The sequence below is a fragment of the Pongo abelii genome, chromosome 3 (genome assembly GCF_028885655.2).
Source record: "Pongo abelii isolate AG06213 chromosome 3, NHGRI_mPonAbe1-v2.0_pri, whole genome shotgun sequence".
In the NCBI taxonomy this organism is placed as follows: Eukaryota; Metazoa; Chordata; class Mammalia; order Primates; family Hominidae; genus Pongo; species Pongo abelii.
This window is the reverse complement of record NC_071988.2, coordinates 8,431,403-8,456,016: the sequence shown is the minus strand read 5'-3', so window position 1 is coordinate 8,456,016 and position 24,614 is coordinate 8,431,403. Positions and strand designations below refer to the sequence as shown.

General features: G+C 41.5%; 1 protein-coding gene across 3 annotated transcripts in view; it reads right to left on the bottom strand.

The window, feature by feature from the left end:
• The window catches only part of STX18 (syntaxin 18), a 123,056-nt gene that overhangs the window by 13,191 nt on the left and 85,251 nt on the right, over window positions 1-24,614 (bottom strand). Inside the window, exons 4-8 of one of the 3 annotated variants that reach the window (XM_024245685.3) lie at window positions 24,274-24,351; window positions 24,042-24,108; window positions 20,463-20,515; window positions 5,598-5,713; window positions 1,967-2,055 (exon numbers count right to left, since the gene is read on the bottom strand). In XM_024245685.3, the coding sequence (XP_024101453.2) occupies window positions 1,967-2,055; window positions 5,598-5,713; window positions 20,463-20,515; window positions 24,042-24,108; window positions 24,274-24,351 (403 nt within the window). 3 annotated transcript variants of the gene reach the window in all.

The window sequence follows — 24,614 nt, the reverse complement described above, 5'->3', positions numbered from 1 at the left end:
AGCAGTGAGACGGCCCAGGGCTGCAATGATGAGGCTGCGTGTAGACTCCAGTCAGACAATACACTGTTCCCACTAGGCTGTGCTACCTTTTGGCTTTTTTGTCTTCACTTGTCCATGCCATTTTTAGGAAAGAGATTGGGTTTCCATCTTTTATTTCAGGCACAGAGAAGAAACAGGAAGTCCAAAGAGCAAGAGGATGCTGAGCCAGTCCTCTGCCCTTGGCGGCCAATGCTCACGAGAGCAGACCTGTGGACCTGGCCATCCCTGGAGGTCCCCAGCCTGCACAACTATGCTTACAATGACACTTTGGTGGGCCGGCGTGGCTGTTCTGACTTCTCTGCCTGGCTGGCCTATGTCAGTGTGCCACGCTGTTGCTGTGCAGCAACACTCACCTAGACCACCAGAACCAACTGGAAAAAAAGCACAGGGTTGGAGCCAAAGGTTGGCTCTGCTGCTCTACTGGTTCTGTGACGTTGGGTAGGGCTTTAGTTTTTGTGCGTAATTTTCTTCAACTGTGTAATAGTGGTAATTCCTACTTGACTAGATTGTCATGAAGATTCAACAGGACAACATATGTAAAAGGCTTGGGATAGAGAAGACATTCATAAGTATCCATAATACTAGTAATAACTGAACACTAGAACATTCTAATAGTTATTACTGATGATCCCGTTTTACCATTGAAAACAACCTATAGCTTTTATGTTATACTCATTAAAGTCACTCATGCATTCAACAAAGAATTCCCAAACACTGCTGTGTTTGCTCTAGGAATGTGGTGAGGAAAACAAGACAAGATTCTGCTCTCACAGAGCTTGTGCTCTATGCGGAAAATCAAGTAGGGTCATGGGACACAGTATCTGGGAGCTGCTGTAGGTAGGGCTGCCGGGTCTCTCTGAGGAAAAAAACACCTGAGACCTATAAGACTGCCAGGAGTGGACAGAGAGAGCTTGAAATTTCAGGTGGCATAAGCAGCAACACAAACGCCTCAGTCTGAGAGGCTCAAGGCTGGGGAAAGACTGGATCCCATTCTTCCTCAACAGAGCCGTCTTCATGCTCCACTTCTTATCTTCTTGAGGGCTGGAAATCCAGCTCTTCCCTGATTAACTAGGGGACTCTGGGCAAGACCCTTTGCTGCCTTTTGCCAGTGTTAAAATGAGATGCTAATGTTCCACCACCTCTTTGTGCAATTATTAAGAGTATCATGGATAAAATGAGAATCAAAAAGTTTTGTCTATTGCAAACTGCTGCACACTTAAAATGCTATCACTTGCCAGGCAGAGTCACTGGAGGCATGCTGTGTGGTAGCCACATTCCCCACATCTTAGGCAGAGGACAGTGTCACATCCTAGCAGCTCTAGGTGACATCTGTTTCCACACACAGATAGCATATTCCATCTGGCTTCTGTCACACCAGTGTCCAGATCAGCTGCACACAGACACTGCTGGACATGAGCTGGCAGGGGCTTGGCAGACCTATCAGCTTCCTTTTGAAACCCACCCATAGACGGTAAGCTATAGCAGCTGGAAACCAGAGGGCAGGTAACTAAAAGGAGGTGCGATCAGTAGTTAAGGTGTTATTCTTTTCACTTTTCAGTCATTATCTTACTTTTTTCACATTACCATGGCACTAGCAATTCAAACAATTAAAAACCATCATAGTGGCATTTATAAAAGACCCATTTAGTCTAGAAGACTATTTTGCTGTTGTTGAAAAGACATCTATTATTAGTAAAATTCTTCCAAGGCAAAATTCTTCTTTAATTATGCTATTGCAAATTTAAAGCATATGAAAAGCACCGTAAGAATTAGGAAATCAAATGGGAAAGTGTATATAAAATACACATTTATAATTTTTAAAACTCAGTATAAAAGTAAGGGCAAGGGCATTGAGGATGAGTTTCTCCTCAATGAAGTCCTATGAAAACCAGTTAAAAATAACTAATTAGGCAGAGAATAGCATTACCATTTGTATTTCTTCTGGGGATAACTCATCTTCGCCTTTGCCATCTCCCCACGTTCCCAATTCAGGTTGTGTTTCAGCCAAAATCTTTTCTGTTAAAAAAAAAAATTGAAAATAGAAGACCAAATATTTGTTTTAGAATAGGCTGGCTTAGGATGTAGTCATAACACAAACATGAGATGGAACAGAATCTTACAGCTTTGTCTATATATTTCATGATCTTTGGGCTAATATTCAGGCACTGCAGACATGATTCTTTCACAACATTTAGGCTTTAAATTGTCTTTGTGCAGGCACGTGCACGTGTGTGTGTGATGGGGAGGGGGACCTATGCATGGTTTCGGTATCACACTGATGTCAGCAATGGCTGCAAACTAAATGGACATTATTCAGAATGTCTTCAGAATTCTTCAGAATGAGTCTTAAAGTATGTTTTACTTCGAGGCACATACACCCCTGTCTACTTTTAAAGACTGTAAGACACAGATATTTTTATTGTAAAAAATACATATGCATATATACATACATACATATATATATACAGGAAGTGATATACCGCTCTCCAATCCTATTCCTCTCCCAGAAGTTACTGCTTTGATGTAGCTTCATAGATTTTATCTAAACATATTCACATACAAAGATATATGAGTCCCTGCCTACCCATGATATTCAAGTAATACACAGTTTTGTGTGTATGGCTGCTTGCTTTTCACACAGGTATCAATAGTAACATGCTGTTCTAAAACTTGCTTTGTATGATTTATTGATACATCTTGGAGATGGTCCAAGTAGATCTACCTTGTTCTTTTAAATTGCTGCATGATATTCCATCGTGAGGATACACTAGTCTTTAGCAATAACTACGCTGACAGACCTCAGTGGTTTCAGACTGTTCACTGGTGTAATGGTACTGTGTCCTGGGCTGTGTTTTGTGCACACGCTGGAGTGACTCTCTAGGACAGATACCTGGGCATGGAACTGCTGAATGGGAGCATAGGAACATTTTAATCTGGAGAACTTTTTCATTATGATCAAGGAAAGGTGATGCATCCTCCATTGAAGCATGTCAATACCACAGGCCCCTAGAAAGGACTGCTGCCGCCCAGGATGACAGTAAGAGGTCTGTGCAGTTCATCAACAGGGTGGGGTTGGGAGCAGAGGGGAGAGGGATGGCAGGGATGGATCCTTGGGGGAGACTGTAATGAAGTCACTTTGTGTCTGTGTCTCAGTGGTGTCTCAGGGCTTATCAGTGAGCTTCCAAGTACTCAAAGGCAAATACTGCTTCTTTTTCCTTTTTTCCTCAATCTCAGTATATTTCCTGTAGTCAATCTCAGCCCTATGAGATGGCAACAAGTCCAGATCTTTGAACAGGAGAAGAGAACATAATGATAGCAACAATGTAGAGAAAGCTGACTAGGCAGGCCATGCCTGAAAGTTATGGTTATTTATTAGAAATATATCTTTACAAAAAAAAATCTCCATGTCATCCACAACTTAGTGCATGCAGGCTTTTAGAAAAATGGCTGTTTTTACCAGCAGTGTCATTATAGAAAAACATGTGTTTGTAAAAGTTTGGCTAAAAGTATCTTTAGAAATGATCTGGTATTTTCCTGAGATGACATTCTTTGGGTAGGAACATTTGTACTTTCATCTACCCCCCACCCCCACCTTATGAGCTATCTCCTACTTGTCCTCATTACGGTATCCATTTCAAGCTTTTACTGTGTTGATTTCTTTTTTAAGGAAAAAAACGTCAAAATTAGAAACAGAAACCTTGTTCATATCTGAACCAAACTTAAATTAACTCTGAGCTAGAATGGGAAAGTTCTCTTAGCAGAACTCACACGCTACAACATGCTCATTTGTGGCCATCAGAAGCCTTCTTGACAGGCTGCCCTAAGGATCAGCCTGAAGCACAGCACCCACCATGCCAGTCCTCTGCCCAGGCCACCCGTGCACCCTGGTGCCCCAGAGGCAAGTCCAGACTCCCTAGTCTGGCATTCAAGGCCCCACTCACCCTTCCAAGCTTACTCCCACCTCTCCTCCCACTGATGGGCTTCACTGATCCCCTGGGGTCTTCTTTACTGACTATATTCCACCCAATCTCCAGGCTTTCTGGCCTCTGAGCATTTGTTAATGCTGCTGTCTCTTTCTAGAACTTTCTAAGCTTTCATTTTTTATTTTGTCAGGTCCAGACTCACTTCTTTTTTTTTTTTTTTTTTTTTTTTTGTTTGAGACGGAATTTCGCTGGCATGCAATGGCACGATCTTGGCTCACCACAACTTCCGCCTCCCAGGTTCAAGTGATTCTCCTGCCTCAGCCTCCCGAGTAGCTGGGATTACAGGCATGCGCCACCACACCCGGCTAATTTTCTATTTTTAGTAGAGATGGGGTTTCTCCATGTTAGGCTGGTCTTGAACTCCCGACCTCTGGTGATCCAACTCACCTTGGCCTCCCAAAGTGCTGGGATTACAGGTGTGAACCACTGCGCCCGGCCCAGACTCACTTCTTAGTGCCAGCTCCTCTTGAAGTCTCCCTGGCCCTCTGCTCTCTCTTGAGGTACTACTTACTTTCTCCCAGGGGCTAGAGTCTTATCTTTCCCATCAACTGTGAGCTCCCTGAGGGCAGGAATCACATCCCTGAAACTTATTGAGCTCCAATGTGACACCCAGAAGAAATACTCATTGGAGCTTTCCAGATTTTAGTTTTCAGATTAGAGGTGCTCAACTGGTAAGTACAATGCAAATATGCAAAAATTTGAAAAAACCCTAAATCCAAAACACGTCTGGTCCCAAGCATTTCAGATAAGAGATACTCAACCTGTAATTTCTGTCACATGTCCAGGACCGTGCCTAGCATCTGGAAGACAAGAGTTAATAAGAACTGCCATGAGACTATGGAGAAGGATGCTAAAGGGGACTGCCAAGTCTCTCCTGGCTCCAGCACACCATCACCCTGTGATTCACAGAAAGAACCCTGCTCCACTCTGCCTTTGAGATACAGCAAACTATGCAGGCATCCCTACACGGGGGTACCAGCCAGACACACAGATTGCAGACATCCATGACCACACTGTATATGTCCTCCCACATTTTCGGACTTCATGGAGACCCTGTATTTCTTCTGTATCTCCTGTGCATCAGGAACTATTCTAAGCCATGGGCCCTCTAGTATCTGTGGTGACAGGCAGCACATCAATTCAGATTTGCATTTTGTCCTGTTGCATTGACTGGCTATGAAAGGCCGCTGAGGTTGTACACTCTACCCGGACGCGGCCTGGCAGCTCAGAGCTGACATGCAGGGCATGGCTGCCAAGGAAGCAATGCTGCCTCTCCTGAGGCTGGCACACAGGGCTCCTGAGGCAGATAGCTCCCAGCCTCACCCCTCCAGCAGGCCCTTTCTCCCAGACCCCGCCAGCTCCCGGGTGACTGGGTGAATGTACCCCCTGCCTCCATGGCACTCATGAAGATCAACTGTGACAGACACAAAGGTTGCCGCCTCCTGCTTCCTTTGTTTTATGCAAATACAAACACCAAAACATGTCTGAGGCTGTGCTACTTCGTTCCTGTGCTGTACTCTTGCCAACATGCCACGAGGAAGAAATGCAAGGTGAGATTTTCATCTCAGTTCGTACCTGGACGTTCTTCAGTGGCAGGGTTTTCTTCAGAATCTTTTGAAGGACTCTGTGAAACTTTCTCAGAAGATGTGGATTCTCTTGTCTTTGTATTTGGTTCTGGTTCCAGCTTAGATCTAAAAATAAATAATTAGCAGTCAGGTATTTTATTTCCATAACAGGATTCCTTTTTGACAACAGAAGGAGTCACATGTGACCCTGAACTTTTGCTCTGTGTCCCTGTACTGGGGAGCAGTCACTGCCTCTGGGCCCAGTGGCCATCCGGACACACCTCCACTGGGGCACTTAACACTGGCATTGTTGCCTGCCGGGTTGAGATTGTGCACGCCCTCTGCATTTGCAGCCACGGCACCGTGACCAGCATGCAGGTGGAGGCTGCGGTCGATATGTGCTGAATATACTCCATTAACTGACACACCGCACGCAACAAACCCAGGAAGCTGGATTGATGCTTACCCAGTAGTTGACACTAATGCAAAAAGATTGCTGAGTATGTTATTAATTATAATATATAATACATATTATACATATATTCGTATGTATATATACCCCCACACATATACCCCCAACACATGTATACCCATACATATACACACACCACACACACACATATACCACATATATATACCCATGCACACATATATACATACCCTCCCACATATATACCCACACACGTACATACCACCACACATATACCTCCCCACACATACCCACACATGTATACACACAATATATATACCACATATATATACCCCCCACACACATATATACCCCCTACATACACACATACCCCATATATACATACATGCATGTATATCCCCCACATATACACACACACCACATATATATACATATTCATACTCACCCACATAAACACACACATATACCCACACATATACATACCATATATATGCACCCACATACATATACTACATATATATACCCCCCACTCACATATATACCCCCTACATAGACACACACACCATATATGTACACATATGCATATATACCCCCCACATATACCCTTCTACACACACATATGTCTACATACACATATATACATACACACACACTATATACCCCCACATATACACACATATACTCCCACATACACACACACATACAAACACACACATATATAACCCCTACCCATATATATATACACACACACACACCCCCCAACATATATACTCATACACACATATATATATACCTATACCCACACACGTACATGTTCTAAGTCACATCTTAATATAAGTTAGCTCTGAAAGCACAAGTCCTTAAATACCCACTTGAAGGCACAGACTCGTTTCAGGACTGAGTCCTCTGCACTTGGCATTCCCCTGCTTCTTCCCCACGAGCTCTTCCCAGGGCATCGTCTTCCTGCCCACCTACAGGGCTCAGCTCAATTTCACCTACTCAGAGAGGCCACCTCTGACTCTTCTGTCAAGGAAAGGCTGCCTCCCACTCCTCCGCATCTGTTTTCTCCATAGCAGTTATCACAGTCTATAATCCCCCTGTTTATTTATCTGTTGGTTGTCAGCCTTGCTCCTAGATCCCAGATTCTGGATTAGTGCCTGGTATTCTGTTGCATAAATATATGTTGAATGAATGAGTGCATTATAAATACAAGTAACTGGTTAATAAGAAAACATTTTGGTTATGCAACAACAGGCTTTGTAATAGCTTTACTAGAATCTACATAAACGCTATAAAATTATAGGCAGAGTGCTATCTAGGATAAATTCCATATTGTTAGGCAGAGAGACTGTAATTAAAGGAACAATGTAAATGCATATTAGGGTGATATTACTAATGCCAGCTAACATTTGTTAATGGCTCATATAGTGGACATTTTTTCTAAGCAATTTATATGGATAAATTTATTTAATTTCGAATATCCCCATCAGGTAGGTACTAGTATTAACAACCTTTTAACAAAGGAGGAAACTGAGGTGTAGAGAAGTTAGGAAGCTTGCCCAGGTCACAGTCAGCAAATGGCTGGGATGGGACATGACCTCAAGGAACCTAGCTCTGAAGCCCATGCTCATAACAACTGCTCCATGTGGGGTATATTCTACCCATCCTGGGCTGTGGGAAAGGACTTCTGTGGTCGAATCAGTCTGAGAAAGTTGAGTCAAAGCTAGATAGGTGTTTCACTATATAAGTTTTCAGAGCCTTTAATATGCTCAAATACATTTTGAATTTCCAAAAAGGATGGTATTTGCAAATAATCTGATTGCAGAGACTCTCTTCACGGAGTTTTTTGAGAGTAGTTTTCTCAAAAAGACTATTTAGGAAATGGTCCTCTACAAAATTTAACAAAAAATTTTTTCAAAAGTCACTGTGTTATCAATCTTTTTAATTGTTCTGGTTACTATAGCTGAGTCATAAAACTTGGTGCCTTGAAACAGTGAGATTTATTACTGATCACTGTTTCTGGGGTCAGGAATTTGGGAACACCTTGGCTGGGTGGTTCTGGCTCTGCGTGTCTCAGGAGGGTGCAGTTAGAAGGCAACTAGGGCTGCAGTCATCTGAAGGGCTGACCAGGGCTGGAGGGTTCACTTCCAAGGAGGCCACACACATGGCTAGCAAGTTGGTGCTTGCTGGGAGCCTCATTTCTTCTTCATGGAGCTGCATGAGTGTGTTACTGGTGCATGGCAGCTGGCTGCCTGCAGGGCTGGCAGTCTTAAAGACTTTGGTGGAAGCTTCAATGCTTTTCATAACCTAGCCTTAGAAGTCAGAAATCATAATTCTGGCCATATTCTACTGCCCAACACATTCACGATGGTCCACTGGAGTTCAAGGGGAAGAAACACAGACCCCAATTTGCTTTCTCAATGGAGCAGTAACATCACTTTTTAAGAAGAGCATGTGGTATGGGATATATTTGGGGGCAGCTTTCTTTGGAAAATATAATCTGCTATTCTAAGTATCACAAATATGCACAAAGATAAAGTTATAAGGACATTCACCACAGGACTGCTTATAACAACAATAACAAAATGACTTAAATGTTCATCATAATGTACCTCATTTACAGTTGGAAGATATAATGAAAGAGAAGATTCTACTTGCAATAGCCAAAACAAAACAAAAGATAAAAAACTAACAATATCAACAAAAACTTTAGAATAAACTTAAGCCCAAAGCCCATATGTAAAAAACAAAAAAAGATTCCTGAAAGACACAAAGGAAAGAAAGGACACATCATTCTTGGATGGAAAAAGAAATATAAAGATGTTAGTTCTCCCTAAGTTAATTTATAAATGTAGTGTGATCCCAATAAAAAAAAATCACCAGGTCCCATCCTGAAGCCGGACAAATCAACTATGAAATTCATCTGGAAATAACCAAGAATGGTCAGAAAAACTGTAAACAAATATTGAACTCTAGTTAATGATATGCATACTAAAGTATGGAAGGGGAAGGACACTGTTTGCAGTTTACTCTGAAATCTATTTTAAAAAGAGACTAAATGCATATAGAATGATAGGCAGGTAAAAGAAGCAAGTATGGTAAAATGTAAATGCTCGAATCTAGAGTATGGGTATATGGGTGTTCACATAAAATTCAGTTCTGCCATATGTTTGAAAAGGTTTATAGTGAAAATATCATGGAGATTAGGAAGGGGAGGGAATAAAAGCCAAGAAAACCCTAAAAAACCAAGTGTGGTATTAGAGCATGAAAAGATTGACAGACCAATGAATAGGATATAAAATTCAAAACCAGACTCAATTGCATGTATGTATTTAATATATGATATGGTTTAATAAGTTGCACTGGGATAATCGGTAGTTACATGAAAGAATAAATGTTTTCCCTCTCCCTACACTGTACACCAAGGTAAATTCCAAATGCATCAGAGATATACACATAAAAAAATGAACCACATATACAAAAAAAAAACATGGGTGAACCGGGTGTGGCGGCTCACCCCTGTAATCCCAGCACTTTGGGAGGCCAAGGAGGGCGAAATCACTTGAGGTCTAAGCCCAGCCTGGCCAACATGGTGAAAGCCTGTCTCTACTAAAAATACAAAAATTAGCTAGGCGTGGTGGCACGCACCTGTAGTCCCAGCTACTCAGGAGGCTGAGGTGGGAGAATTGCTTACACCTGGGAGGTGGAGGTTTGCAGTGAGCCGAGATTACCCACTGCACTCCAGCCTGGGCGAAAGAGCGCGAGTCCGTCTCAAAACAAAACAAAACAAAACAAAACAAAGCACCATGAGTGGTGGGGGATGTTGATGGCTATTGGTGGTGATGGCTATTGGTGGTGAAGGCTATTGGTGCATTGGCGGGTGGGGAGACAGTGAAAGGGGTATATGGGAACTCTTGGTACCTTCTGCTCAATTTTGCTATGAACCTAAAACTGCTCTTAAAATAACAAGTTTATTTAAAAAAAAAAAAAAAGCCCCACCATAGGTAAAGTAAAAAGAGAAAAAGACCAACAGCCCTACAGTAAACTAGGCAAGAAAGTTCACACAAATGCAAATGGCTTTTAAACACATGAAAAATGCTCAATCTTCCTCATGAGAAGATGATGCATATTAACAACTACACTGCATCATTATTTCTTGCCTACTGGGACTGGTGAAAACACCCAAATGTGAAGACATACTGGGTGGGTCAGGCTGTGAAGTAGGCACTTCCGTATATTGATGGTGAGAGTGCCAAACAGTGTGACTCCTATGGAGGGGACCTTGGTAATATCCTGCAAATTAACATGTATTTAATCTCTAATCCAGCAATCCCACTTATGGGACTCTATCCCAAAGATATAACAATAATATGAAAAAGTTATTGATTATAGCAATTTTTTAATTCAATTTTAATATGGCAAAGGCCTAGGAAAAAATCCACATGTCCGTCAACATGGAACTGGTGGAAGACACTCTGCAGTACTATTGAGCTGTAAAATAGAATGTATACCTTTATACACTGCTCTAGAGCAATCAAACAAGATGGGGAAAAGCATGTATAGAAGGGATCTTCCTTAATCTGACAAACACGTACAAAAGCTACAGTTAGCATCATACTTTATGATGAAAGCCTAAGTGTTTTCCCTAGGATGAGGAACAAGGTAAGGACCCAGCAGATCTGAACAACAGAGGAAGAGAAAACAATTACAAAATCATTTTATGAGGCCAGTATTACCCAGATTCAGAAACCTCTGAAGATATTACAAGAAGAGAAAATTAGACACATATCTTCATGAACATAAAAGCATCCTTAATACAAACAAACTGATTTTAGCAATATATAAAGACAATAATGTATCATGACCAAATGGGGTTTAACCCAGGAATACAAAGTTGGTTTAACATTTGAAAATCGATCAATGTAATACACCCCCTTAACAAAAAAAGAAAAAAGCCTACATGATCATTGCATTAGATGTAGAAAAAGCATTTGAAAAAGTCAAGATCCTCTGATGATAAAAACTTTCAGCAAACTAGGAAAATAAGGTATGCAGTAAAGGGATGACATAGCAGGTTTGTGGTGTTCAAATTCTGCACATTCCAAGGAAAAAACTGGCCCTTGCTTGGCTCCTGGGAGATAACCTCTAAGCTCCTAGTATATCTTGTCTGATGAGAGTATCTTTGTATACCTGGGGGCATTCCAGATAGTTTATGCTAACAGAGTGATTTATGATTGGGGGCCTTGGGCCACTGTTATCGGTGCATGGCAGACACACTTGATGGCAATTTAAGTAATGAGAGCTGCCATGTGGAGGTTGCTTGGCGGGAGGGTGGCTAAGTGAAGGTGTATATAAACTATATTCTTTTTACAAGCAGTAGTGGTTCTCCTGTCCAGCCCACTGCCACTGGACTGCTCTATAAATAAGTTCCCCCAAATAAACTCTGTTTTGTTTGTTGGCTCGGGGTCTCTTCTTCAGCCTCTTTGAACCAAGTGCCATCCCTACTGAAGTTAAGAGGGGTCTGGCATGACAATCAGTTTGACCTCTGGAGGGGCTGGAGACTGAGTTAACTATGGCCTGCTATGCTAGCACTTCACATCTACATCACTGACCCCCAATGAAAACCCTGAACACCAAGGCTCAGGTGAGCTTCCCTGATTGACAATACATGGTGACACAGGTATTGGGAGTCACATATTGGGAGAATTAAGTGCTGTCTACACTATTCCACTGGGAGAGGACAGCTAGAAGCTTGTACCTGGTCTCTCCTGGAGTTTGCCCTATGTGCCTTTTAGCTTTGGTGATTTTAATCTGTATTCTTTCACTATAATATACTGCAACTATGAGTATAATAGTGTTTCTGAGTTCCGTGAGTTCTTCTAGCAAATCCCTCAATAAGAAAGGAAATTTCCTTAACCTGATAAAGAACAGCTACATAATACCTACTTCTGTGATATACACATAAAAAAATGAACCACAAATATGAAAACAAACAAACAAACATGGGTGCGCGCTGGGTGCAGTGGCTCATGCCTGTAATCCCAACACTTCATACTTAATGGTGAAGTATTAAATCCTTGTCCCTTAATCAAGAGCAAGGAAAAGATGTCCATCCTAACAACTTCTATTCAACATGATACCAGAGGTCCAGGCCCTAGCCAGTGCAATAAAACAAGAAAGGAACAAGAAATAAAAGGCATAAAGATTAAAAAGCAAAACTACTGTTATTCACATATGGTATGATTATGTATGTAGAAAATTGATAGAATTTACAATAAAAAGGTCGGGTGCAGTGGCTCATGCCTGTAATCCCAGCACTTTAGGAGGCCGAGGCAGGTGGATCACCTGAGGTGAGGTCAGGAGTTCAAGAACAGCCTGGCCAACGAGGTGAAACCTTATCTCTACTAAAATACAAAAATTAGCCGGGCATGGTGGTGGGTGCCTGTAATCCCAGCTACTCAGGAGGCTGAGGCAGGAGAATTGCTTGAACCCGGGAGGCGGAGGTTGCAGTGAGCCAAGATCGAGCCACTGCACTCCAGCCTGGGCAACAAGAACGAAACTACGTCTCAACAACAACAACAAAAACAAAAACAAAAAAAAAAGAAAAGAATTTACAAAAAAAGCTACTAGAACTACATGTGAATTAATCAAAGTTGTAGACAGGTCAATATACAAAAATTAATTGTATTTCTATATACTAGCAATGAGAAACTGGAAAATAACATTAACAAAATGGTATCATTTACAATAGAATAAAAAAAAAATCCAGGAATAAATCTAACAAAAGATGAGCAAGATGTCTACACTGAAAATAACAAAATACTGCTGAGAAAAAAAAATTTAAAAATAAAGTGGAAGACAGAAATAAATGCAAAGATATACTATGTTTGCAGACAGATGTTAAGATGTCCATTCTCCCCAAATTGATCTATAAATTCAACATAATCCCTATAAACATTCCAGCAGATTTTCTGAAGAAACTGAAAAGCTGATTCTAAAACTGATATGGAAATATACAAAAAATCTAAAATAGCAAAAACAATACTGAAAAATTAGAAATTTGAAGGATTTACAACTAGCTGATTCCAAGACTTATGAAAAAACCACAGTAATCAAGACAGTGTGGCAGTAGAATAAGGACAATCAGACCAATGATACTGAATAGAGTCCAGAAACAGACATATACGTGTTTGGGTCAACTGACTTTTGATGATGATGCCAGGTCAATTCAATGAGAAAAAGAAAGTGTTTTAAACAACCATTACTATAATAAATAGATATTTATATACAATAAAATAAACCTCAACCCGTTATTTATATAGAATAAAATAAACCTCAACCCCATTTCATCCTATCAAAAAGTTGGTCTGAGACAGATGATAGACCTAAACATACCACCCAGAGTCATAAAGCTTCTAGAAGAAAACATAAAAGAGTATCTTAGTGACCTTGGGGTAGACAAAGTAAAAATTAATAAAATTCAACTTCCTCAAAATTAAACATTTCTGCTCACCAAGAGACACCATTAAGAAAATAAATAAACCACAGAATAGGAAAAAATATTTGCAGCATGTATCTAAGGATGTGTATGCAGAATATACAAAGAACTCCTATACAAATCAACAGCCAAACAATCCTCCAATACAGAAATGAGTAAAAGACTTGAACAGATACTTCACAGGAAGAAAATGAACAGTCAATCAACACATGAAAAGGTGATTAACAATATTAGTCAGTGAGGAAATGCAAACTAAACCCACAGTGAAATACCACTCCACATCCAGTAGAATGGCTAGAAAAAATGGCCAATGCCAAATCCTGCCATGTGGAGGAACTGTAAGTTTCATACATTGCTGGACAGTGTGTTAAATGGTGCTATCACTTTGGAAAACTTAAGACAGTTTCTTACTAAGTCTAAGAAACATCTCTACTATGACAACCCACTTTTAGTTGTTTACCCAAAAGAAATGAAAAGATAGATCCACACAAAGGCCTATAAAAGAATGTTTACAGCAGCCTTATCCATCATAGCCAAAAAAATGGGAACACCTAAATGTCCACCAACAGGATGGATAAGCCAGTGGAGTTACTTTCATGCAATGCAATACCATTCAGCAATGAAGAAGAACATAGCAAGGGTAAGTCTCAAGAATAAATGTGTTAAGCAAAGGAAAAACCAGTTAAAAACATAAAAGAGAAACCTATTTAAAGATAAACTGAGGATTTGCTCCATGTTTGACACAAGGTATATACATATGATTATTAAATTTAGCATCTATGACTTAATATTTTACCTCAAATATTAGTTTTGGGATGTAGGAATTGAGCAACCTGACACATTAGCAAATTTTCAAACTAGCTTGACAAGATACTCATCTGCCAGAATTTTCAGATTTTTTTTTTCCAGTTACTAAACGACAAATAGCAGAATTTCTTAGCCTGTTTTCCCACCTATAAAATGGGGCTCTGACTATCTTTCTTGTTAGAGTTACTGCTTCATATGTAAGTGCTTACTCAGCACAGTCTACATCACATAGTAAGAGCTCAAAAAACTAGCTATAACTACAATGATTACACTACTGCTGCTGCTGCTATTACTGTGAAATAACAAAAGGCAGAATGGTTTAATGAGACAATTTTTTTTGTGAAGTCTTAAAGCAATATACATTTTTTTTCCTCTGACAAGATGCAGACCGATGGAGGAACAGAAGAAAACTGCTGAAACAACCCATAAATAATGCAAATAATTCAGAGAAAGGAGTACACTTGTACAATCTATACAAGGGACTTAGCAGGGTCTTCAGTGCTGGCCCAACTAGCTGCTGATCTTCTGGCTGTCACTGTGAAGGGGGAAGGACTGAAGGAGCCTTGACAAGAGTAACAGGGCAGTGGCCTAGGGTGGTGGCCAAAGGCTACTTGAGTGGTGGGGGGCTTTCTCCTTAGCCACACTGCACAGTAGACTGACCTGATGCCCTCCCTCCCAGGCTGTCTTGGCTGTCAGGTTACTCCAGCAATTCTATAAATCCCATGGCAGTCAGGAGATGAGAGTCCTTAAAACCACTGGTTTACTGACTGCCTTGAAAAAGACACATTTACAATGGGATTTGGAGACAATAAAGGGCTTAAATTCTAGAATGCCACTTATTTTTAGTGTGGCCTTGGATGGGTTTTATTTTATGCTTTTTTTTTTTTTGACAGTCTCACTCCATCACCCAGGCTGGAGTGCAGTGGCACGATCTCGACTCACCACAGCCTCTACCTTCGAGGCTCAAACGAATTCTTGTGCCTCAGCCTCCCAGGTAGCTGGAATTATAGGCGTGCACCACTATACCCAGCTAATTTTTGTATTTTTAGTGGAGATGGGGTTTTGCCATGTTGACCAGGCTGGTCTCAAACTCCTGATCTCAAGTGATCCACCTGTCTCGGCCTCCCAAAGTGCTGGGATTACAGGCATGAGCCACGGCGCCCAGCCAATTTTATCCTCTTTGTCTAAGTTTTCTTCATCTGCAAAATGGAGAAAAGACTATCTTTCTCAAAGAGTTCTTTCAAAGATTAAATGAGATCACCCATGAGAAAGTGCCTGGCATGAAGCCTGGCACACAGTAGGTGCTCCCCTGGTTTACCACCTAACCTCTAGGCCTTGGTTTTCTTAACTGTAAAATGGTTTTCAGTATCTTTCATTCCAACCCAACACCACAGGGTTCATTCTGGCTTTATCCCTTTCATTTTTCTGAGTGAGAAACCTGGCTTCCAATATCCTTCCAACAATATCTACTACTAGAGTTGCTGCAAACACTAAAAAAGTAGTAGACCAAAAAAAAGTACCTTATGACAAATACTATTACATTACTTCCATTTCTGCCTTGGACCCCATTCTTTTTTTTTTTTTCCGAGATAAGGTCTCACTCTGTTGTCCAGGCTAGAGTGTAGTGTTGTGATCATAGCTCACTGCAGCCTTGACCTCTTGGGCTTAAGCAATCCTCCCACCTCTGCCTCCTGAGAAGCTGGGACTATAGGTACATGTCACCACACCCAGCTAATTTTTAAATTTTGTGTAGAGATGGGATCTCACTATGTTGCCCGGGTTGGTCTTAAACTCCTGGTCTCAAGCAATCCTCCCACCTCGGCCTCCCAAAGTGCTGGGATTATAGGTGTGAGCCACTGTGCACACCCCCCTCCCCCCGCCACTCTATTTTGACCAGTTATCTCAATAATATCCTTTATAACAACAGCATCACACACTGCTCCTAACTAGTACTTCTCTTTAGTCTCCTTTGCTTGGAACAGCTCTTCTGTCTCTCCTTGAGTTTCATGGCCTCAACACACAATAATGTGTCACTTATTCTGTAAGAGATCTCTGAATTTGAGTTTGATGTTTCCTCACGGTTGGATTCAAGTCATGCTTCTTTGGCAGAAATCACAAAAGTGATGCTTTCTTCTCGCTGCATCCTATTAGGTTGTGTGTGATTTCCCTTTGCCCACTTGATGAAAGTGGTGACTGCTAGGCTTCCCCACTGTCAAGTTATTCTCTTCCCCTTTGTAATTAGTAAGTACCAGGGGGAGGAGTGCTTTGACACTGTGTAAGTATCAATTTCAGTCTTTCAATTTATTCATTTATTTATTCCTATTTAGATGGATTCATAATGTCCTATATCTCATTGAATGTGTTATAATGTGCTACTGCCATTTATTTTTATGCTTAAGTTATCTCTAATTTGGCCAGTAGACGCCGCTTCAAATTGATGGCTGTGTCCTTTAGACACATCCTAACATTCTGAGCCCTTCCTTGTTCCAGGTTTATTTTACATGTTCCCTGCTCCAGTTTAAGAATCAGCCATTTCCCTAAGAGGCCTGGCTCCCTGAAGGTGAAATTGCTATTTAGAAGACAAGATCTGAGTGCTAACTACGCTTATTGCTATTACAGTGTCACTGTTTCCAGGCCTTCTCAGTGGCCAGAGCAAGAAAATATATGCATGCATTTTCATACACGCGTATAAATGTGTACATATGTACACATTTACAACGATAGTTACTTCTGTATTGATCTTTGGAAACTGAAAACTGTGAATTCATGCCAATCTTTCATTTCCACCCAAGACCACAGACAGGGCTTTTCCCCTTTCACTTCTTCTATAGTGAGAACCCTAGCTTTCAATATCCTCCTTTATTTACTTAGAGACAGGGTCTCGCTCTGTTACTCAGGCTGGAGTGCAGGGGCTCAATATCAGCTCACTGCAACCTGCACCTCCCGAGTCAAGCGATTCTGGTGCCTCAGCCTCCCACATGGCTAGGACTATAGGTCGTGCTAATTTTTGTTTTAGTAGAGATGGGGTTTTGCCATATTGCCCAGACTGGTCCCGAACTCCTGGCCTCAAGCAATCCACCCGCCTTGGCCTCCCAAAGTGCTGGGATTACATGCGTGAGCCACTACATCCAGCCTTCTTCTGTATTTATTTTTGATCTATTCTCCTAAATGTAACCACCCACCTCTACCACCCCTCTCCATTCCTCTCCAGCATGGATCAGTCCCTCTCCTGGCTTAGGCTATGACTGCCCATGCTAAGCCACCCTCTCCTCCCTGCCCTGGAAAACTGCTGCTCCCCACCACTGCAGACACCCACCTTACCCCTGCCTCACTGCATGGCTTCAGGACTGACTTCTTCAGGAAGTCAAAGGGCTTCACTGACTTTTAAAATAAAGGACTCCTTTAATGTCTGTCATCCTTTGTGTCCAGAGGATGCTAATGTACGAGTTTCCAATTTAAAATGAATCAAAGACTACAGTGCAGCAGACTTAGACAAAGTTGAGTGCCTTTCTTTAAGTGATAAAAACAGATTCTAATTATATACAGAATGTCTACTAAAGTCCCCAGGGAAATTACAAATTAACTAGTTGAAGCCAATTTGGGGGAAAGAAAGCAATTTTTCAAAAGCCATCAGAAAGATCAGTTTATGCCCCATGATTTATTTAAACTGATTTCTCTAACTGAAGGCTGAACATTTCAGAACTGCAGTCAACACAGTTTCTACCTGGCCAGCATCTGTTTCCAGATCCCTTACTTGAAAACCCTCAGGATTTTATTTAAAATTTAAAGAGAACACAAAGAGATAGAAGAGAGACAGATTTTTTCAGTTTTGAAACAAGAAAATATGTGGGAGGTTTTTGCAAACCTTAAATACAGCCTGCTATAATTATTAGACAAAAGTAATTGTTTCAGATTTCAGTGTGGCTCTTATACAGCCGTACCTTGTTTCAGTATGCCTTGCTTTATTGCACTCTGCAGATATTGCATTTTTTGTTTTTACAAATGGACGGTTTGTGGCAACACTGCATGGAGTAAATCTATTGATGCCATGTTTCCAACAGCATGTTCTCACTTTGTGTCTCTGTGTCACATTTTGGTAATTCTCAAAATACTTCAAACTTTTTCATTATTATTATATTTCTATGATCTGTGATCAGTAATCTCTGATGTGACTTTTGTAACTGTTTTGGAGTGCCACAAAGCACGTTCACATAAGACGGCATACTTCATAAGTGTTGTGTGTGCTCTGACTGCTCCCCGGCCCAGTTGTTCCCATTTTCTCCTCTCTCTCCCTCTCCTCGGGCCTTCCTATTCCTAGAAACATAACACAGGCCAATGAATAACCCAGCAATGGCCTCTAAGTGTTCAAGTGAAAGAAGAGTTGCACATCACTCACTTGAAGTCAAAAGCTAGAAATTATGAAACTTACTTAGAAGGCAGGTCAAAAGCTGAGATAGGCTAAAAGTTAGACCTCTTGTGCCAAGAGTTAGCCAAGTTGTGAATGCAAAGGAAAAGTTACTAAAGGAAATTAAAGTGCTACTCCAGTGAATATCCAAATGATAAGAAAGCAAAACAGCCTTATTGCTGATGGGAGAAAGTGTGAGTGGTCTGGAGAGATCAAATCAGTCACAACATTCCCTTAAGCCAAAGCCTAATTCAGCGCAAGGCCCTAACTCTCTTCGATTTTGTGAAGGCTAAGAAAGGTGAGGAAGCTGCACAAGAAAAGTTGGAAGGTAGGAGAGGTTGGTTCATGACATTTAAAAAAAGAAGTCAATTCCATAATGTAAAAGTACAAGGTGAAGTAGCAAGTGCTGACACAGAAGCTGCAATAAGTTATCCAGAAGATCTAACTAAGATAACTGATCAAAGTGGCTATACTAAACAACAGATTTTCAATTTACATAAAACAGCCTTCTATTGGAGGTAGATGCCATTTAGGACTTCCATAGCTACAGAGGAGAAGTCAATGGCTGGCTTCAACGCTTCAAAGGACAGGGTGACTTTCTTGTTAAGGGCTAATGCAGCAGATGATTTTAAGCTGAAGCCGATGCTCATTTACCATTCCAAAAATCTTGGGCATGGTGGCACATGCCTGTAGTCCCAGCTACTTGAGAGGCTAAGGTGGGAGGACTGCTTGAGCCCAGGAGTTCAAGGCTGCAGTAAGCCATGACTGCCACTGCACTCCAGCCTGGGTGGCAGAGTGAGACCCCAACTCAAAACAAACCAAAACACCTCACATTTCATAGGGCTATAGCTGCTATACATGGTGATTCCTCTGACAGATCTGGGTAAAGTAAATTGAAAACCTTCTGAAAAGGTTTCACCATCTTAGATGCCATTAAGAACATTCGTGATTCATGGGAGGAGGTTAAAATATCAACTTTAACAGGAGTTTGGAAGAAGTGGATTCCAACCCTCATGAATAACTTTGAGGGGTTCAAGACTTCCATGGAGGAAGTCACTGCAGATGTGGTGGAAACAGCCAGAGAACTAAGATTGGAAGTGGAGACTGAAGATGGGGCTGAGCGACTACAATCTCACGATCACACTTGAATGGATGAGAAGCTGCTTATTATGGATGAACCAAGAAAATGGTTTCTTGAGATGGAATCTGCTCTTGGTGAAGAGACTGTGAACATTGTTGAATAACAAGGAAGGGCTTAGAATATTGCATAAACTTGGTTGACAAAGCAGCAACAGGGTTTGAGAGGACTGACTCAAATTTTGAAAGAAGTTCTGCTATGGGTAAAATGCTATCAACAGCACTGCACACAATAGAGAAATCTTTTGTGAAAGGAAGACTCAGTTGATGCAGCAAACTTCATTGTTGTCTTATTTTAAAAACTGCTACAACCACCCCAACCTTCAGCAACCCCCACCCTAAATCAGTCAGTAGCCATCAACACTGAGGCAAGGCCCTCTACCAGCAAAAAGATTACAACTCACCTAAGGCTCAGACAAACATTAGCACTTTTAGCAATAAAGTATGCTCTGATTAAGGTATGCACATGATTTTTTTAGACATAATGTTATTGCACACTTTATAGTATAAACATAGCTTTTATATGCACTGGGAAACCAAAATGTTTTTGTGACTTGCTTTATTGTGATATTCACTTTGTTGCTGTCTGGAACCACACCTGTGATATCTCCGAGGTACACCTGTCCTTCTTTTATGCCTCCAGCAAAGGCTCTGGGTAGAAAGAAGATATTTTTGATATATAATATCATAGTACTATAATTTTAAAACTAGCTTTCAGACAAACGTATCCACTCAGGCACAGGTACTGTGGACCCCCAAAGCAGGAGATGCTTCACACTACCTCAATGAAGCCACCTTCACCACTACTCAGTCACCCACTCAACAGATATTTACCGGGCATACACTACATACTAGGTGACTTTCTAACCCAGTGCTACTCCAAGTGTGGTCCATGGAACAGAACCAGACCATGGACTGTTTGTTACTGGTCTGCTACAAGATAAGTACAAAAACGAAGAGTAAGCATCTAGAAACATTTATAGCATAAATGACACTGCCATTTAATCAGTGGTCTCATTTTGCTGGACAGAGTATAGACAAGCTCAGGAGTTGTCAGACTACTGTGGTGAGTTACTGTGGCTGTGGTCCAGGCACATGCCATGCTGTTTAGCCTTTGTAAGACATGGAAGCAAGGGAGTGATAAAATCACACGTACATTTTAGGCAGATGCCTTCTGCCTAAAGATGAGGAAAGGACAAGAAGGAGGGCGCTCAACTACATCGTGAAGGGTCACATCATTATTTCCCTCAAGGTCTTTTTTGCAAAGTAATTGGCACAGGGCAGCTAACTATGTGGCAGGAGACAAGGCTATACTTTACTGTCTAAATGAGAACAATTCCCATCTGACTGATATTAATTGGTATTTTAGTCAAGGCCTCTGCTGAGAAACAAGAACTAAGGTAGCAGCAAAAATCTCTTCTTACTTTACTTGGGTACCTGTGAAGTCCACTTGGGATAGTGAAGGAGAAATCTGCATTCCTCTCCCTGGTGAGTGTGAGACCCAGTGGCCACCACACCATCTTGATGACAAATCACACATCATCAGAGGCCTACCTCCTTCTCCATAACTGGAGAAGTCTTGGAGCTAACTGGTCTCACTGTGCCCCAGATCTTCAGCTCAAACTCTTCCCCAAGTCTGGACTGCTTTCTATCTCTCTAATTCACACACCCAGATATTTTTCTTTTGACAGCCAACACAAATCCCATTGCTTGAGAAATCCGCTCCAATTACCCTGAGATTCAAATCTTGATACAGCTGTGATGCTGGACAGCTAACCCCAATTTGCTGAGCCCCAATATCCTAATTTAGAAAATGAAACACTAATATTTATAGATATGGTTGCTTTTTGAGGATTAATGAAATAAAATAATATATTGCCTGGCACATGGTAAATGCTTAGTGGTAGATAATACTAATAGTACAAATTAACATTTATTAACTCACTGTAAGTGTTTTATCTGTATCTTCATTTTGTTCTCACAACAGCACTACAAGTTAGGTACTATGGGTTTTCTCATTTTATAGGTAAGGAAGCAAAAGCCCAGAAAAGTTAAGCAACCTGCTCAAAGTCACACAGTTTGAAAGTGGCAGAGCCAGGATTCAAACACAGGCTGTCTGGTTGCAGAGTCTGGCTCTTAGGCACTATACTATGCCACTTGATCGTACCATTTCCCCCCCTGAGCTTACTACCGATTTCACTAATTATGACATATCCTGATTAAGCTGACTAATTTTTCATGTTTAATAGCAACCCAGCCTGCTTCCAAGCTTTCTAAGTACAAAGACTTAATCTATGGCTTCTCTCAAGCTACCCTCTCAGTGCATTATATCATAGTAGCTGTTGCTGACAGATAACTTGACTGATCTGCTTACTATCTTCCACAAATGCTTCTATTTGTTGGCATTAACAATTTCACATCTGTTTCACAAATATGCAGAAAAGGGTTCATGTAGTAGGCCTGAGGCTGCTATCTTTAGAAAGGCCTGCTTGCAAGGTTAACCCTTGCCTGGCGTCTGAGAAGTTGGACTTTGGCAGAGTTCATGCCATCCTAATTGATATAAACAGCTTGCCATGCCTGAACTGTTTTGCAAAAAATGCGGTTTGAATGCAGTTCAGTGCTGAGCACCTGCTTTCCTCCTGGGAGTCTAGAGTTTCGGTACATGCCAGGTGTGAGGTGCCTATGTGACCAGCCCCTAACAGAATCCTTGGGCAATGAGTCACTAATGAGCTTCCCTGGTAGACAGCACTTCACATGTTGCCATAGGTCACATGCTGTGTGACTCCACTGGGAGAGGACTCTTAGAAGCTCATGCCTGGTTTCCTCTGGACTTTTGTCCCACATGCCTTTTCCTTTGCTGTTTTGCTTCGCATCCTTTCAAAAGTGTGACAAATCATAGTCAGAAGCAGGACTGTATGTTGAGTCCCATGAGACCTCTTAGTGAATCCTAGAACCAGAGAGTAGTGCTGGGGACCCTGACACAGTAAGAATTTAAAAAATGTGGGCCAGGCATGGTGGCTCACGCCTATAATCCAGCACTTTGGGAGGCAGGGGGATTGCTTGAGCCCAGGAGTTTGACAGCAGCCTGGGCAACATAGTGACATCCCACCCCTATAAAATAAAATTAAAAAATAGGCAGACGTGGTAGCACATGCCTGTAATCCCAGCTACTCGGAAGGCTAAGGTGGGAGGATTGTTTGAGCCCAGGAGGTCGTGCCACTGCACTCCATCCTGGGAGATAGGGTGAGACGCTGTCTCAACAAAAAGAACAAAAAAGAAAATGTGTCCCCAAACAGTTATGTGATGTTATCTTCTGAAAGAACATCCTAAAACATTTCTAAAGCTAGTCTAGAAATGGTCCAGGTTTGGATACTCGTTCACTGAGTATTCCATCTCCAAGACTGGCTGAGTTGCAGTGGGAACGACTGTGAGAACACAGCTCTTGCATTCCAGATGCTCATGTGAGCCCAGAGAGGAAGACAGGCAGGCGCCATGGGAAATACAGGAGCCTGGCCCTCCTGCTTCCTGTGGCCTTGGATGAGTCATTTACCCTGCTGGAGCGTCAGTGTCCTTACCTGCTGATGGGGCTCCTAATAGTGCCTGCATGGGACAGGTAGTGGGGTTGGAGGGAGGTGTGCACTCAGAGCATGTGGCATCGAGCAAGTCTGTCACAGGTGACCTGAGGACAGACTTGTAGTGGCCTGCTTGTTGTGCCCTCGCTCTTCTCTCAGGAATACACTTTCAGGGACGACAAGAAGGGGTATGGGGGTCAAAGAGATTGAGGTAAAATGGCTCAAGGTGTGCCAGCCTCATTGGGTTAAGAGACAAAATGGGCAAGAGCACAGATTTTGGACCAACAGCCTGGGCTCAAACCCCAGCTATGCTGCCTGTGGGACTGTGGGATCTAGGGTGAGTGGCCAAGCCTCCTGAGCCTCAACTTCCTCATTTGTAAAATGAGGGAGGAAACAATACCTGCCTCATGGGGGTTTGTTGTGGGCCAATAAAGTGGCTGGCATGGTGCCTGACACACAGTGAGTGCCCGGTAGCGCCAGCTATGGCATTTTGTGAAGAAGTTCAAACACGGTACGTTGCATAGGGTAAGTGCTCTACAAACTTTAACTGCTATTATTAGTAGTACTATTATTAATTAAGAAACACCAATGAAAGCAATACTTACAGTCTTTTCTTATCCACCACTCTTTTAACTCGGATGGCTCTCTGTTCTGAGTAAAGTTTACATACTCCTGTTGCAGGGGAAAATACCAGAAGAGAGACTGCTTAAAACAGCTTCTCAGGCAAAGGCATCATTAAATATAATGAGATACTACAGTCTTCAGCTAGCAAAGCTAAATTCTGCATCACATCTATTGTGAAATGCCACATTTGACCTTTAAAAGAAAATGAAATACTTTTTAAGTAATCTTCAATGAAATCCAATACAGCAGTCCTGTGCTCCTTCACTTGCTGGGAATGTATCTCCTTGTGAGCTGTAACAGAAAAGGACAATGTTCAGGCCTTCGCATTCAATTATCCTAAAGAGCAATTCATCAGCTTCCTCACAACACTTTCTTTATTGAGAGTATTTTTTAAAACACAGCTATAAAACAAGTCTTGTGCCAAGTGACACTACATTTTTAAAAGAGTAAGATGTATTAGGCTTTGCAAGAGTGAAAGATTAAACCTGTAGAAAATCTATAGTCAAATAATTTATGGTTTATCAGTAAGGATAGTATTTGATGCAGCCACTTCT